Raw genomic sequence first — 13,663 nt, forward strand, 5'->3', positions numbered from 1 at the left:
TTGTTGCTGTTAGATATGCCAAATTCTTCTCCATCTTCTAAAAGAATGAAACCAATAAGAGGAATCTATCAAATTTTTGAAATAATGTTGACATTATTTGAAACACTTACATTGAAATAAAATTATATAAATAATAAATAAAATAAATAAAATTGAAATAATTATTTCAAATATTTATATTGAAATGATGTGGATGTTCCTAACAAGCACTGCATTTGTTCTTAAAATCGAAATTATATAATTGAAATTCAGTTCCTGTTTGAAGTTTTGCATGCTTGATCTTTTTTCTACGAAATTCCTAGCAATAAAGTATTAATACAGTTTCTACTTCTTTTTTTTCCCCAGAATCCTCTATTGTTACTTTTATCACCTACCTTATTTAATAATCCTGCAAGAAAATTTTTTTCCTTCTTCTCTAATCTAGGTTCAGTTAAACTAAATTTTTTTTTTAGATATTTTCCATTTTTATTTTCACTGATTTACTGTTAATAACTTTTCTTATTCAGGTGTGACTTCAGAGGAGACTACACAAATTCCAGGTGAGAATAAGCATGAAAAGAGTAAGCTTTGAAGGGAGATGTTTGTTGCATTCATTAAAGAGTTCTTTTTTCTTCTTATAACTGAGATTTGTTTAGTTCAAATTCTTTTCTTATATGATCTTAAAATCTTCAGTCTTAAGTCTGAATGGGTAGGATTTTGAAGCAATTAATTTTTCTTTTTAATTCAAAATAATGCATTGTTTATGAAGGCCCAAACGGGTCATACTTATGTTTAGCAAGTATCTCATTTTGGAGGAATATCTATAGACCTAATGTTTTCTGTACTTTCTGATACTCTTTAAAGTATTTTACAGAACTAAAATGTACACACCATTCCATAAAGACACATGATAGATGTTCTTGCAGTGAGTTGCCAAATAATATCAGAAAAGGCTAAGTCAGAAGAACTTGATACCCCTTCTCCTGTATTGAAAACAAGGAATAGATTATTAGTACAGATTCCTGCATGTCTGCATATGAACTGGACATTGTGCAGTTCTTCACAGTTGATGGATGGAAAGCCACATGCTAAGAATATGTTTTATCTTATGCTCAAGTACCTGTGCAGAATAGGTTAAATGCCTTAAATTTGAATTTAAATGAATCATACCTTAAAAGCATTGCTTTCTCCACTGAACAACAGGAAGCCTAGTGTCACTGGCTCACATGAGGAAATAAAATGGATGTCACTCCTAATACTTCTTTTTCATTTCCATTTTCATTTCATTTCCAACTTAATTATCTTATAAATGCTGATGTTTACGTTTCTTCTGGGAAGGCAGAGTCTAAAGTAGAAATTAGGAAATTTATTTTGGTGACATACATTTCGTAGGCTTTTTAAGTAAAAATGTGAAAATTTCATTTTATTTTTTTTTTTAACAGATGCTCTTAACGTCACTGATTATTACTCCACCATAACACCAGGTAGGATTCATATTTCACCACTGATCTTTTATGCTTCTCAAAAATTAAGGATGTGTGAGTTCAGGAAATCTGCTTCCAAATATTTTTAAAATAATCTTTTATGTTGCTTTTATGGCAAGTCATATTAGTGATTTGTCTTACTTTGCACTGATCTCCAGTCTGGAGGAAGGTCTAACTCTCCATTGATTGCCTAGATGGCCATATATAGAAGATTTTGGCTATTTTGTAAGTCAGAGCAGCAGATTACCACAAGGATGTATGAAACACAGTCTCAGGGACCATGTTTCCTTTAAAAAAACAAAACAAAACCCACCTCATTCTTTTTTGTAGACTGAAGGAGACTGAAACCAGTCATAATGGCAGGTCCAGTCTATAGGAGTAGTCAGGATTTTTTTAATTAATCTTTTCATTATCCATGTAGGAGACTGGTAGAGCAGTTAGAATGTATTTGCACTGGATAACTGCAAGCAGTAGAAGAAGTGGCTTGGAGCTTGGGACTTGGCTAGGATAACTTCCTCAGCCTGTCTTCACAGGGGAGGTGCTCCAGCCCTCTGATCATTTCAGTGTCTCTCCTCTGGACACGTTCCAGGAGCTCTGTGTCCTTCTTACGCTGGGGACTCCAGAACTGGACACAGTGCTCCAGGTGGGGTCTTATAAGAGCATAGTAGAGGGGGAGAATTATCTCCCTCAACTGGCTGTCTGTTCTTCTTCTGATGCAGACCAGGACCCAGTTGGCTTTCTGGGCTGCAAGTGCACATTGATGGCTCATGGTCCACCACCACTCCCATGTCCTTCTCCTCAGGGCTGTCCTCAATCCTTTCTCTTCCCAGCCTGTATTCATGCATGGGATTGCCTCAACCCAGGTGCAGAACCTTGCACTTGCCCTTATTGTCATCCAGGTAACTTCACCAGACCACCAAAAGAGCCTGAAGGTGAACAAGTCCACAGGACCTGATGGGATTCACCCAGAGCCCCTGAAAAAATGCCAGCGAGTTGAGGGAGATAATTCTCCCCCTCTACTATGCTCTTATAAGACCCCACCTGGAGCACTGTGTCCAGTTCTGGAGTCCCCAGCATAAGAAGGACACAGAGCTCCTGTATGGCTTTGGAAGGAGTGGGTGCCATAGCTCAGTTACCTTCTGGGAGGGAAAAGACAGCAGCTGACCTCACCTCCTGGCCTGGGCTGCCAGCTTGCCCTGCACTGGCAAACTGCTGCACCACACCCTTCCAACATGCCTAAGCAAGATTAGATCCTGAGAAAGATTAGATGGCACACAATGGGCACTCTGTAAAGAAAAAAAGAGGCTGATGTTAATCTTTAATTTTGTGTCACTCCTGGGTTTTGTTGTTCTTTAAGCAGTTAATAATGTTGGCAAATGCGGGTTATTCATGACCATTTTGATTCCTCTAAGGATTGCATAAAAATCAGAAAGTGCTGATACAGTTTTCATATCTATTTCACTGCCAACAAAAAGGGGAAGGCACATTTATTTGAATCTAAAATTGCTGTCTGAAAAAAAGACTTTTTTCTAGTAATTTGAATATTTCCACCAGCTCACAATCTGTACCCTCTGCTGGATGTTTGTTGCCAGTGATAAAATTAATGAAGCGTCAAGGTTCATTAATCAATCAATCAATCATCAATATCAGCCAAATGTTTTTACCACAGGAAAAAAAAATGTTGAAATTCCCATTTTACTGGGTACTAGCTAATTATAAGAGCAGTGAAAACAGCATTTGGTTTTCTGTTCAGCACCTGATTTTCTGTTAATGGGGTCCAATCTACATTCTTACGACAAACTACGGTGTTTATTTTGAACCATTTTCTTGAGACAGTCTGCTTAAGTAATACAAGGAAAGTTGTGCTGCCATGTTAGTTTTATGAACAAGTGTGGGAGTTTTGTCTTGAATGCAAGTATTTTCCAAGTCTTTTATTACAGTTATTTACAATAGAGCTCTCTGTTTACGGTACTCTTAATTTGGGATCAGCATTATTTCTTTGCAGTATAGAATCATAGAATCATAGAATTGGCTGGGTTGGAAGGGACCTCAGAGATCATCAAGTCCAACCCTTGAACCACCGTTGCAGTTGCTAGACCATGGCACTGAGTGCCACATCCAGTCTCTTTTTAAACATCTCCAGGGACGGAGAATCCACTACTTCCCTGGGCAGCCCATTCCAATGCCTGATCACTAGTATAGGTAGTATAGGTATAGGTGTAGGTAGTATAAAATATATGATAGCAGCCAAGTTTGCTGTGACTAACTAAACACGTTCTAAATGAGTGTAGACATGTTTGCTATCAACATAGTCTGAATTCTATGAGGTAGAAGAGTTTATTTGCATGCTATCATAAATAGCCTTTATAGATATGCTACTTAGTGATTGAATACTGATATCTGAAAAACTTATATGATACTTTTATTTCTGGTTTATTTGGATTTTTTTTTTAATAAAGAGACCATTTGTATGTAGGTATTCTGTGGAAACATTTAAAGAAAATTATTCAAAATTAACTAATGAAAACCAGTATGTCTCACTCTGAACACTAAATCTTGGAATGTCTTGGGAAAACTCTTATTAAGTGCCCTAGAGAAGCAAATCCTCGACAGTATGTGAATTTTTTTGCTAAATACCTTCACATTTGTAACGCTGATATGACTGTAAAGAGATATGTTTGACATACTGGGTTTAAATTCAACTTTTTGACTAACTGGTTGTTTTCCTTCCAAAAAAAATCTCTAGCAGAAGAAACCATTTTATGCAACGTAACACCTGTCTGTAATTTTTCAGGTCAGTGTTGTTTTTTTTTCCATTTTTCATGTAAAAACTATGTCCAACTATTTTCTATTCTGAGAGGCACATTGTAGCTGCTATGTAAAAGCCAGCTCTGTAATACATTTTCTTATGAATTTAGGGAGATTTTGTGTAACTCCTAAAAAAATTAGTATAAAATAAGGGGGGTATTTAAAAGTGATGTTTAGCCTATTACATTTTGATCTCTGATTTCTTATCAAAGGCTACACAGTTGCAGATAAGAATTATAAACCTGGGAAAGCAGTGAATTTTAAAATTAAATAATTTTATCCTGTGATTTAGCATTGATTTTCTTCTCTACCTTTTGATTTCAGTATTCTATGTGGGCAGTGTAAAACTTAAGGCAAATGAGGAGACTAACACGTCACTAAATGTAGAAATAGTAAGTATTTTGTCTTTTAAAACCTTATTGTAAAGAAGGCTAAAATAAGTTCCTTTGTCTACACTTAAAACACTGATACCTTGACATGATTCTTACTGTGGTTTTGTATATTTTTTGTTTCAAATACAGTTTACAGTGCAAGTTAGTATTTGCGATGGATGGATCTTCTTTCTCATTCACTTAAGCTTCTTTGCAGCTGAATTTTAGAATTCCAGCTAACTAAACTTCCTACAGCAAGGGGCTGTGTTCTGTTTATAGCCACTGAAAGGCAGGGGGAAGCCTTGGGAAGAATGGGGAGAGGAACTGCCTAATTAAGAATGTACTTTTTGGTATACATGATCGTAAAGTTAGGCACTTTACTTTAGAAAGCGAGGATCATTAGATGGCAACAGCGTGGGCATAAATCAGGTTGGATATCATGATGGGAATAATTAATTAAGCCTCTCATAGGTAGGGCCTCTTCTCTCCTTTTTGGCATGTGGTGAATCAGTTCTTAATTTTGAAATAGATCTGCGTTACATGATTGTGTCCACTTACACAATACAACACAGATTTAAGAGAATGATCTTGTTCAAAGCAGGGACCATATGGATTATTCAGTATTGAGATAATACTGTGAGGGCGAGAATGTTCAGTTGTTTTAAGTGGAAAACTGAAAGGAGAAAAAAAAACAAACATATGTTAGCTTGTAAAGGATATTGTGTCTTTCTTCTGCACATCCATGTCTGCACTCAGACTGAGATTTCACTTGCCAGTCTCTGCAAGCACGAGAATAGTCAGCAGAATCATTGCAGAGAGCTACTGCACAGGTGCACATTGTGGTGCAAAAAGCCATCTCCCACTGTGTTGCATATCAATGGTGATAATTCCTACTGAAACCATCCTAGTGTATTAATGTTATACCTACTGCTAGAAAAACAGCATTTTTATCTCTCAAAACTCTTTTACTTTTTAGCAGAATATTTCTTAGGTAATATCAATACCTTATATGTTAGGTGATGGTTTCATCATGGTGTTTGCTACTTCTATGAAATGTGATAATCATTAATGGTAGCAATCAGAATAACATAAGAATTCGAATCTATAAAGGGCCTTTACCTAAACTGTAGTGTACCTCTCAGCCCTAAGGTTACATCATATATATTTAGATCATTCACAGAATCACAGAATCAGTGAGGCTGGAAAGGACCTTTGAGATCATTATGTCCAGCCTATGACCAAACTCGACCACATCAGCTAGACCATGGCACCAAGTACTGCATCCAGTCTCATAGAATCGTAAAATCATATAGAGTATACTGAAGTTGGAAGGGACCCATTGGGATCATCAAGTCCAGCTCCTGTCTCTGTGTAGGGCAACCCCAAAATCACACCATGCACCTGAAAACATCATCCAAATGCTTCTTGAACTCAGGCAGTTTTGGTGCCATAACTGCTTCCCCAGGGAGCCTGTTCCACAGCTCAGCTGCTCTCTGGGTGAAAAACCTTTTTCAGGACCCCACTAGTAACTGGGCACCAGCTGGATGCATCACCACTCACCACTGCCCTCTGGGCCTGGTCATCCAGACAGTTTTTAACCCAGGAAAGGGTGCACTTGTCCAAGCCATATCCTATCATGTCTGGTTTTGACTTCTTGCTCTCAGGATTTTATATTGTCTGAGACTTACATCTGTTACAGAGCTCGTCTCATTGCACTTACAGTTAGAAAGGTTGTTCAGTAGCTGGTCTAAGCTCTTGCAAACTAAGCCAAATTCCTTTTTCCAGCATGAAATATGGTGATGTCACTATCCTCTTTCACAAGTCAGGTGCTGTTATTTGGTCTATACTAGAAGAACCAATTGCTTCCATTAAGTTGTGATAACAATACCATGGTAAAATTTATTGAATAAAAAATGTGCCTCTTATCTTTTGAATTTTTATCCAGTTAAAATGTGTGAAAGTAACATGTTTTCTTTAAGCCCCAAAATTATAGTTTTATTTAGTCATGCAATCTTTGTTTCTAACAGATTAATAACACAACCATCAAGAAGCAAGTTACAAAATTAATTGCAATTCCAGCACCTACCCCCCAAGGAATGAGGTAAGTAATCATGAATAAGGATTTAAATCTTTGCTGTATCTAAAAAAGATCAAGTGAGACCTTCCATGTGGTTAGCATGCTCTTTGCGTTACATTATTACTGCACTTCATAAAGCAAAAACCTCAGGAGTCATAAGTTGATGGTTTTAACATAAAGTTCATATTGGTTAGCAGAGTCTTACTCTGTGTTACATACCACAGGAGTTTAAGAAACAGTTCACTTGCTGATTTCCTTTTAGGTCCTTCAGTTTTCCTGGGCCTCAGCAAGGCCTGAAGATCTTGTTTTTCATATGGTGATGATCCCAATAGTAGTAGTAGTAGCAGGTAGCAGTAATTAATTAATTAAAGACAAAATTATTAGTAATACTGCTAATAGTAGTAGCAACAACAACAACAATTAAGGATAACAACAATAATAGTAATTCCTGAGGACATGAGATGTGGATTGTTGAGAATGCCAGTCCTCTGCTATCCTTCAAGAATAAATGACTTTTATAATCTCTGAGATTTGGTCTGTCTCCTAGGAAATTACTAAGAGAACTTTCATAGCTGCATGTTTTTAAATATGTATTCTTGGACTAGTATTTATATTTTTATTTTGATGTAGTTTCTTTTTTCAGTCTTTTGAGAAGAGTTAATTCATTCAAACTTCTCCTTGGAAACTTACACTGAAAATCATAAAGATGTAATTGGCCAAAAGGTGTTGTTCATGAAAGAAATCCATATTTCCTACTCATTCTATTTCATGGCTTTGAGTATAAGTCTTCTGTTCCAAATGCTTCCTTGCCAAAAGACAACGTAAAGATTTATCTTTTGCTCTGTTAAATGGATTGATGGCAAAGTATGTGATGGCAGAGGTGTAAACTTAGTTTGTGGAGTGACCAATAAAAGGCAACTTTTAAAAGTTTAATTCTTTGAAAAGTAGTTTTACAATATTAGAACTGGCATTATTTTAAAAAATGATTGATCAACTGGAAGAATGGTATTTTTTCAGTAACTACTTGTTCTTTTCATTATATTGTTGTAGTTATCTTTAGAAACTTAACCAGAAATACTCCATAATGGTAACTTTTTATTTTAAAGTGTTTCAGAGTTCAGAAAAACCTTGCAAGCAGTAAGCAAGGTAAGATTACTAATTATTTTTACTGTTTGGATAACTTTTTTCCAACTTATTTCTGATAATGTAGTTTTCTAAGTATCAGTCCTGTTTTCTTCTGACAAAACATTTTTTTTCTATTTTTATTTGTCCTTACAGTCTTCTGTTATGGAATGCAGATCAGAAAACCAGAGGTTTGTTGTTAATTTAAAAAATACTGATATATTTAAAAGCTGATATATTTTTTTGATATATCAAATATGAATGGCTGTGTAAAAGAAGTAAAAACAAGCTTGCTGGGAAGTGTGAGAAATAGGCTGGAGAAATACATGTAGTCTTACAAAGAAATTGTGACTCATTATTCTCTTAGCATTAGTGGGGCTTTGAGTGTTTTCTTAGTTTTTTTTTTTTTTTTTTAACCAAACTGTATTGCTTTTAATCAATCTTTTGGTGAAGCTCAGGCTTTTCTGCCATATATCTTCTGCATCTTTGTATTAGCTGAGTTGCATAGCAGTCTAAGAACTCAGACTGTGGGATCTGGGACCACCAAAGTTCCAGAGCTTGTGAATTCAACACAGTCTTTATGAGGGAATTGCTTCAAACATCCCATTCTTTGGTTAGGGAAGCCAGACCTCCCCGGGGTAAGGGAAGCCTGAGAAAGGAACCAGTTCAGAGTTTGGAAGCCCTGAGGTATCAAAATAGCAAGGCTGCTCTCCAGAGTTGATCCTAGAAACCTTGAAATGTAGATCATGTCTGTCTTGCTATACTTGCTACTCGCTACTAAATTGCTAGTCATTTAATCATCTTGAAAACACTGTATTCTAAAAAACCAAAGTGAAACCTAATTTCCCCAAATATTTGAATTTGGAGTTATGTTCTTGGTTAGGATGAAAGAAATACTCATATTGTTAGTAATAGACAGTGATAGTAATAGACAGAAAGTCTGATCACACCTTGTCATATACTGGGAGTAGTTAGGGTACTCTTTTCATTCTTGTAAGCTGGGGAGATGCTTCACTTCATTTTATATGTGTTGCTTTCTCATTCATTTCTCATTATGGGTTTGAGTTTACAGATGGTAAAGCATTCTTAATGTAGGTTTGCTATTTCAGGCAGGGTTTCAAGTCATTGAACTGAATTGTAAATGTGTAGTTACATGCTTAGATGGGTCATTTAAGTGCACTCTACAGTCAAGACACAAAATACTGGCTTTCCCAGGTGATGGAGATTTGACATTCACTGACATACATACTTACTTGTTCCTCTCTGTAGTTTCTGTACAGTAACAGTGGATATGACATTTTTATCTTTAAAAAATTACCAACTTTTAAAAACAAACACCAACTGGGGAGAAACCCATATAAGAATCAACACCTTCTGCAGAGAAAAGAGAAAAAAAACTTCCACAAACTAGTATGTTATGCTTCTGTTTAGCCTGGCATCTTGTTTTATGTGTGTTTCATATAACCTCAAATCTGAAAGAGCCTACGAAAAATGTGCTCTCACAATTAGCATTAGTGCTAATTTGCTTTAACATAGATATTGATATTAGTTTCATGTGTTGAAAAGATGAGGCAGATCTGTTTCTTGAGTCTAAAGCTTTTTCTCGTCATAGTATGCACTGCAATTTCATAATGAAGCTGGCTGAGAGGGAGAACATAAGCAGTTTAACAGAGAAAGCAAACATACATCTTGGTAAGTCATGCTTTAAACATAGTCTTAACACAGTTACCTTTTCACATTAAGTTTCATATCTTTACACATGACATAGAAGTGACTAAAAGGTTGTTAACTTATTTTTTATAAAAATAATTTTAAAATTAGATAAAAATAATTCACTATATTAATTTATAAATTGAGATAATAATTTATAGATTTAGATAAAAATGAGCTGATGAAGTGAGTTCAGAGAAGGGCACCCAAGCTAGTGAAGGGTCAGGAGAACAAGCACTATCAGAGGAGGCTGAGGGAATTGGGAATGGTTTAATTTGGAGAAGAGGAGGCTCAGAGGAAACATTATTGCTCTCTAAAACTACCTGAAAGGACGTTGTAGGGAGGTGGATGGTGGCTTCTTCTCTCAAGTGAACAATGATAGGACTATAGAAAATTGCCTGAAGCTGTACCAGGAGAGGTTTAGAATTGATTTGAGGAGGAATTTATTTACCAAGAGAGTATTTAGGTGTTGGAATGGCTGCTCAGGGAGGTGGTGGAATCACCATCCCTGGAAATGTTTAAAAGAAACATGTAGACGAGGCACTTCAGGACATGCTCTGGTGGGTGATACAGATATTGATAAATATATTTTAATCAGGGAGGAGCAGATGTTGACAGTTGGACGTGGTGATCTCAGAGGTCTTTTCCAACTGTGACAGTTCTGTGATTCTGTTCTGCATTAGCACTAATGAATCCAGAAAATAAAACATACTGAGCTAGTGAGTCAATTTTTTGCTGAACAATACATTTTAAAAATATATTTTAAAAAATGCAGCCTTCCGATTTTGGGTAGGGAGGTGGAAAGTAGAAATAAGTTTTTTTAAAAATTAAAAATTGCTGAGTACATTATTTAAAAAGACTTCGAAAGGACTAAGTATAAACTTACTTGGTAAATAAATGTTACTGAAATGGCTATCTGAACTGAAATAGGTTTAAAGTAACCAAGCTTTCTTAGAGATTTTGTAATGGTATGGAGTGGTGATTCACACCATTTGCCTCTGTTTTAAAAGATGGAGCTTTTAATTTTGGTTTGTTTACAATGACAAATAATAAATCAGTACTTTTCAGGGCCTCAGCAAAAATCTGAGGGTATTGCAGTGCTCTGTCCAGTCGAGATATGTTTTGCAAGTATGTTAGAAAGCACCTTCAAAAGCAACTATGCAATATACACTATCTAAAAATATAAAACATATGGTTATTTGAATTGCCTACTTAACAGTATTAGAAATCTTTATACTTCTGGATAAACTAGGTTAATGCTTCTTTGTCATCTCAGAACAGTGCTGCTGTTCATCACCGAAGTATTGTTCCTTAACTGCTGAAGAACTGAAAATGTAGTAAGTAAAAATAAAATTTTGAGCTGCTTATTTCCTGAATTTCCTAATTCATTAGTATACTCAACTTCTGTTGTCCCAGTATAGTAGCAAGGAAGGACTCCTTAAGAACAACCTGACGGGTATTTCCCTGTAGTAACTCCATCCCCATTCCTCTTTATTCCCCTCTCCTCCCTTGTCTTCCCTTTCTTCTCACCATTTTTTTTCAAATTTGTTGGAGGTAACTTTTGAGTTCAGCACCAGTTCACCTCCAGAGTAGGCAGCAAAGGTGGTAGCAGTATTTGTAGACTTGCTAGTTAACAAATACAGCAAAACAGAATATAGACAACCCTCAAAGTATTACAGAATTCATTTATTACAAGAGCATGAAACATCCAATCTGATTTTAAAATATACATTAGTAATTCTATGTCCATATAATTAATCTATATACTCTATTATAACTTGTTTTCTTTAAAATATAAACAATAGTAAATTCTGTGCTTTTTTTTTTTTTTTTACAGTACTATACGAGTGCCACCTTATTCTGTATGGGTTCCTTTCACTCCTTTTCCTTCTCTCTCTAAAAAGACTGCTCCCAATTCTAATACTTTTATTTCCGCCCCTACGCTTTCTACCAAACAAAGCTCCACAGTTATACCGCTGATGCCACCATTCACAGAAAACTATTTTTCTGAAACACTGTCCACATCTCCCACCACAAGTCCTCTCTCTGAAACTTCTGCCACACCTACTACTGAAACTGCTGTGTTTCCCACCAGCATTACCACTACACTTTCCTCTTCTGAGTCTTTTGCTGAACATACCACACCAACTTTTCCTTCTACAGCTTCTGATAAATCTGTCACTGTTCCCACACCTGCAGCAAAACCTGCCACTACTGCTGCTTTCTCAGTGAAATCTCATACTTCATATTTTAGCAAGCCTATTACAATAATTTCTCCTTCTGTAGGTTTTAGTAAACATCCTGCAGTTCCCTCTTCCTCTTCTGAGATTTCCCCAAAACCTCCTGAAGCAATTACTCCCTTTGAGACTACTACCAAATCTGTTGCACATCTTGCCACAGAGTCAACCCAACCTAATTCTGGTAACAAAAAAGTTACTACAGCACCCATGCAGCACCTTCCCCTTCCTCCTTTCACAGTAACTTTGACCCCTACTGTTAGTCCTATCAGCCATTCTGTCTCAGCTTCTCATCCTCATCCCACTGCAGACAGCCATGGTAGCGTGCCTAATGGAAGCACAGGTAAATATGACAAGTTAAATGATGATTTTTTTTTTTCTTTTTCTTGTATGCCATGTACTGAATTTTCTTTTAGACTTTATTAACAAGATTATATATCTGAGCTGTGACCTTCCAATTACTTGAAAAACCTGAGCACAACTCTCACGAGGTGTATACTTCTTTTAAAATACATTCTGATGTGCTTGGCCATAATGAGTGATACCACACCCTACAAATTGGCTGGTAACTGATAGATATGTACTGTGCCAAGTTCTTAATAAGCATCAGAAAAAAGTGACAGAGCTAGGTAACTGTTGTTTTTTACTAAGCTAGTATTTTAAATACTGCAAATCAGTGTTGGATCTTCCTTAAAATACTGTTACTGGCTATGAATGCCCTTATGGCTGTGTGTTTTCCTGTGAAAATTATATGCTGCTTTATAAGCTTCTTCCCTGATCTTTCTTGATTTTATTCCACTTCCAGCCATCCAGTGTATAAAAATCCAGAATAATAGATCATTTAACATATTTAGTGGTGTGATGTGAGGAACTTTGTAATCAGTAAAAAATGAGATTATGCTTGCCATTTGAAACCTTTCTTTATGTTTTATATAAGTTTTAAAGTATTGCTATCTGCAGAGCAGTTGATAGGGAGAAAAAGGAGTTCTGTCTCACATAACATGTTGAAAGACCTTACATGTTATGGTAGGATTTGTTAGTCAAGAGAACTGCTTAAATTTTCTCCTTCTCAAAGCTTACTTCATTTGTTGAACACAAGGTTCAAATAAATGCACAACTTTTCTTTTGTCACAGGAAAGGTACCATCAACTACCACACACGCAACTTCTTCATATACCACCATCGATATCACCACAGCTGAGCAAATTGTGTCCAAAATAGAAGGTGATTTAGCAGCTGGAAAAGTAGAGCCAAAAGATGTAGAAAGGATGGTTAGTGAGGTTAGCCAAGTTCTGACTGCTTCTCAACAATTACCACCCCGAATTTCTAACAGGTAGGTCATTCTGTCAGTCTGTTAAAGGTGTGTTGTATTGTCTTGAAAAATTTGCTTCAGCAATTTTTCATTTTTTTCATAATCATAATCCCAAATAATGTTTATTGTTCTTGAATGTGTTTACACAAAACAGAATGAGTGTCATTAAAGGGTTACCAGCTCTACTACAATGTAATGCCATATAAAACATTGTATTTTTGGGGGTTGACACCACAATAAGGGAACAGAATCAGCTGTATATTATACTGTGCTTGTAGTGCTACTCCATAACTACAACTTGCCTGAGAGTTTTGGGGGTATGTGCTTGATAATACTAAGTACCTCTTTTTCCTAACAGAATTATAAAACTGGTGGATTATATTGGCTTAAAACTGAGATTTTCAGCAACGTCTGCTGATTTTGCCTCCCCTTCCTTGGCTCTGGCTGTTGTCAAAACCAACATCATCCGCTCGGAACAGATGTCTTTTGCTGTCCAGGACTCAGCTGATCTCCAGGTTAAGCATCTATAATTATAAATATTTACAAATTCCCAAACATTTGCT

At 36.1% G+C, this 13,663-nt stretch overlaps 1 protein-coding gene across 4 annotated transcripts in view; it reads left to right on the forward strand.

Moving 5' to 3' along the window:
* Window positions 1-13,663, forward strand: part of ADGRG2 (adhesion G protein-coupled receptor G2) — a 57,759-nt gene that overhangs the window by 32,098 nt on the left and 11,998 nt on the right. For 3 of the 4 annotated variants that reach the window (XM_030469421.1, XM_030469425.1, XM_030469422.1), the window contains 12 exons: window positions 507-539; window positions 1,422-1,463; window positions 4,210-4,257; window positions 4,596-4,663; window positions 6,670-6,743; window positions 7,826-7,865; window positions 7,998-8,032; window positions 9,454-9,533; window positions 10,828-10,888; window positions 11,389-12,131; window positions 12,923-13,121; window positions 13,459-13,615. In XM_030469421.1, coding sequence (XP_030325281.1) covers window positions 507-539; window positions 1,422-1,463; window positions 4,210-4,257; window positions 4,596-4,663; window positions 6,670-6,743; window positions 7,826-7,865; window positions 7,998-8,032; window positions 9,454-9,533; window positions 10,828-10,888; window positions 11,389-12,131; window positions 12,923-13,121; window positions 13,459-13,615 — 1,580 coding nt within the window. The remainder of the gene's footprint in view (window positions 1-506; window positions 540-1,421; window positions 1,464-4,209; window positions 4,258-4,595; window positions 4,664-6,669; window positions 6,744-7,825; window positions 7,866-7,997; window positions 8,033-9,453; window positions 9,534-10,827; window positions 10,889-11,388; window positions 12,132-12,922; window positions 13,122-13,458; window positions 13,616-13,663) is intronic. The other variant, XM_030469424.1, reaches the window with a different exon arrangement.

The sequence above is a fragment of the Calypte anna genome, chromosome 1 (assembly GCF_003957555.1).
Source record: "Calypte anna isolate BGI_N300 chromosome 1, bCalAnn1_v1.p, whole genome shotgun sequence".
In the NCBI taxonomy this organism is placed as follows: Eukaryota; Metazoa; Chordata; class Aves; order Apodiformes; family Trochilidae; genus Calypte; species Calypte anna.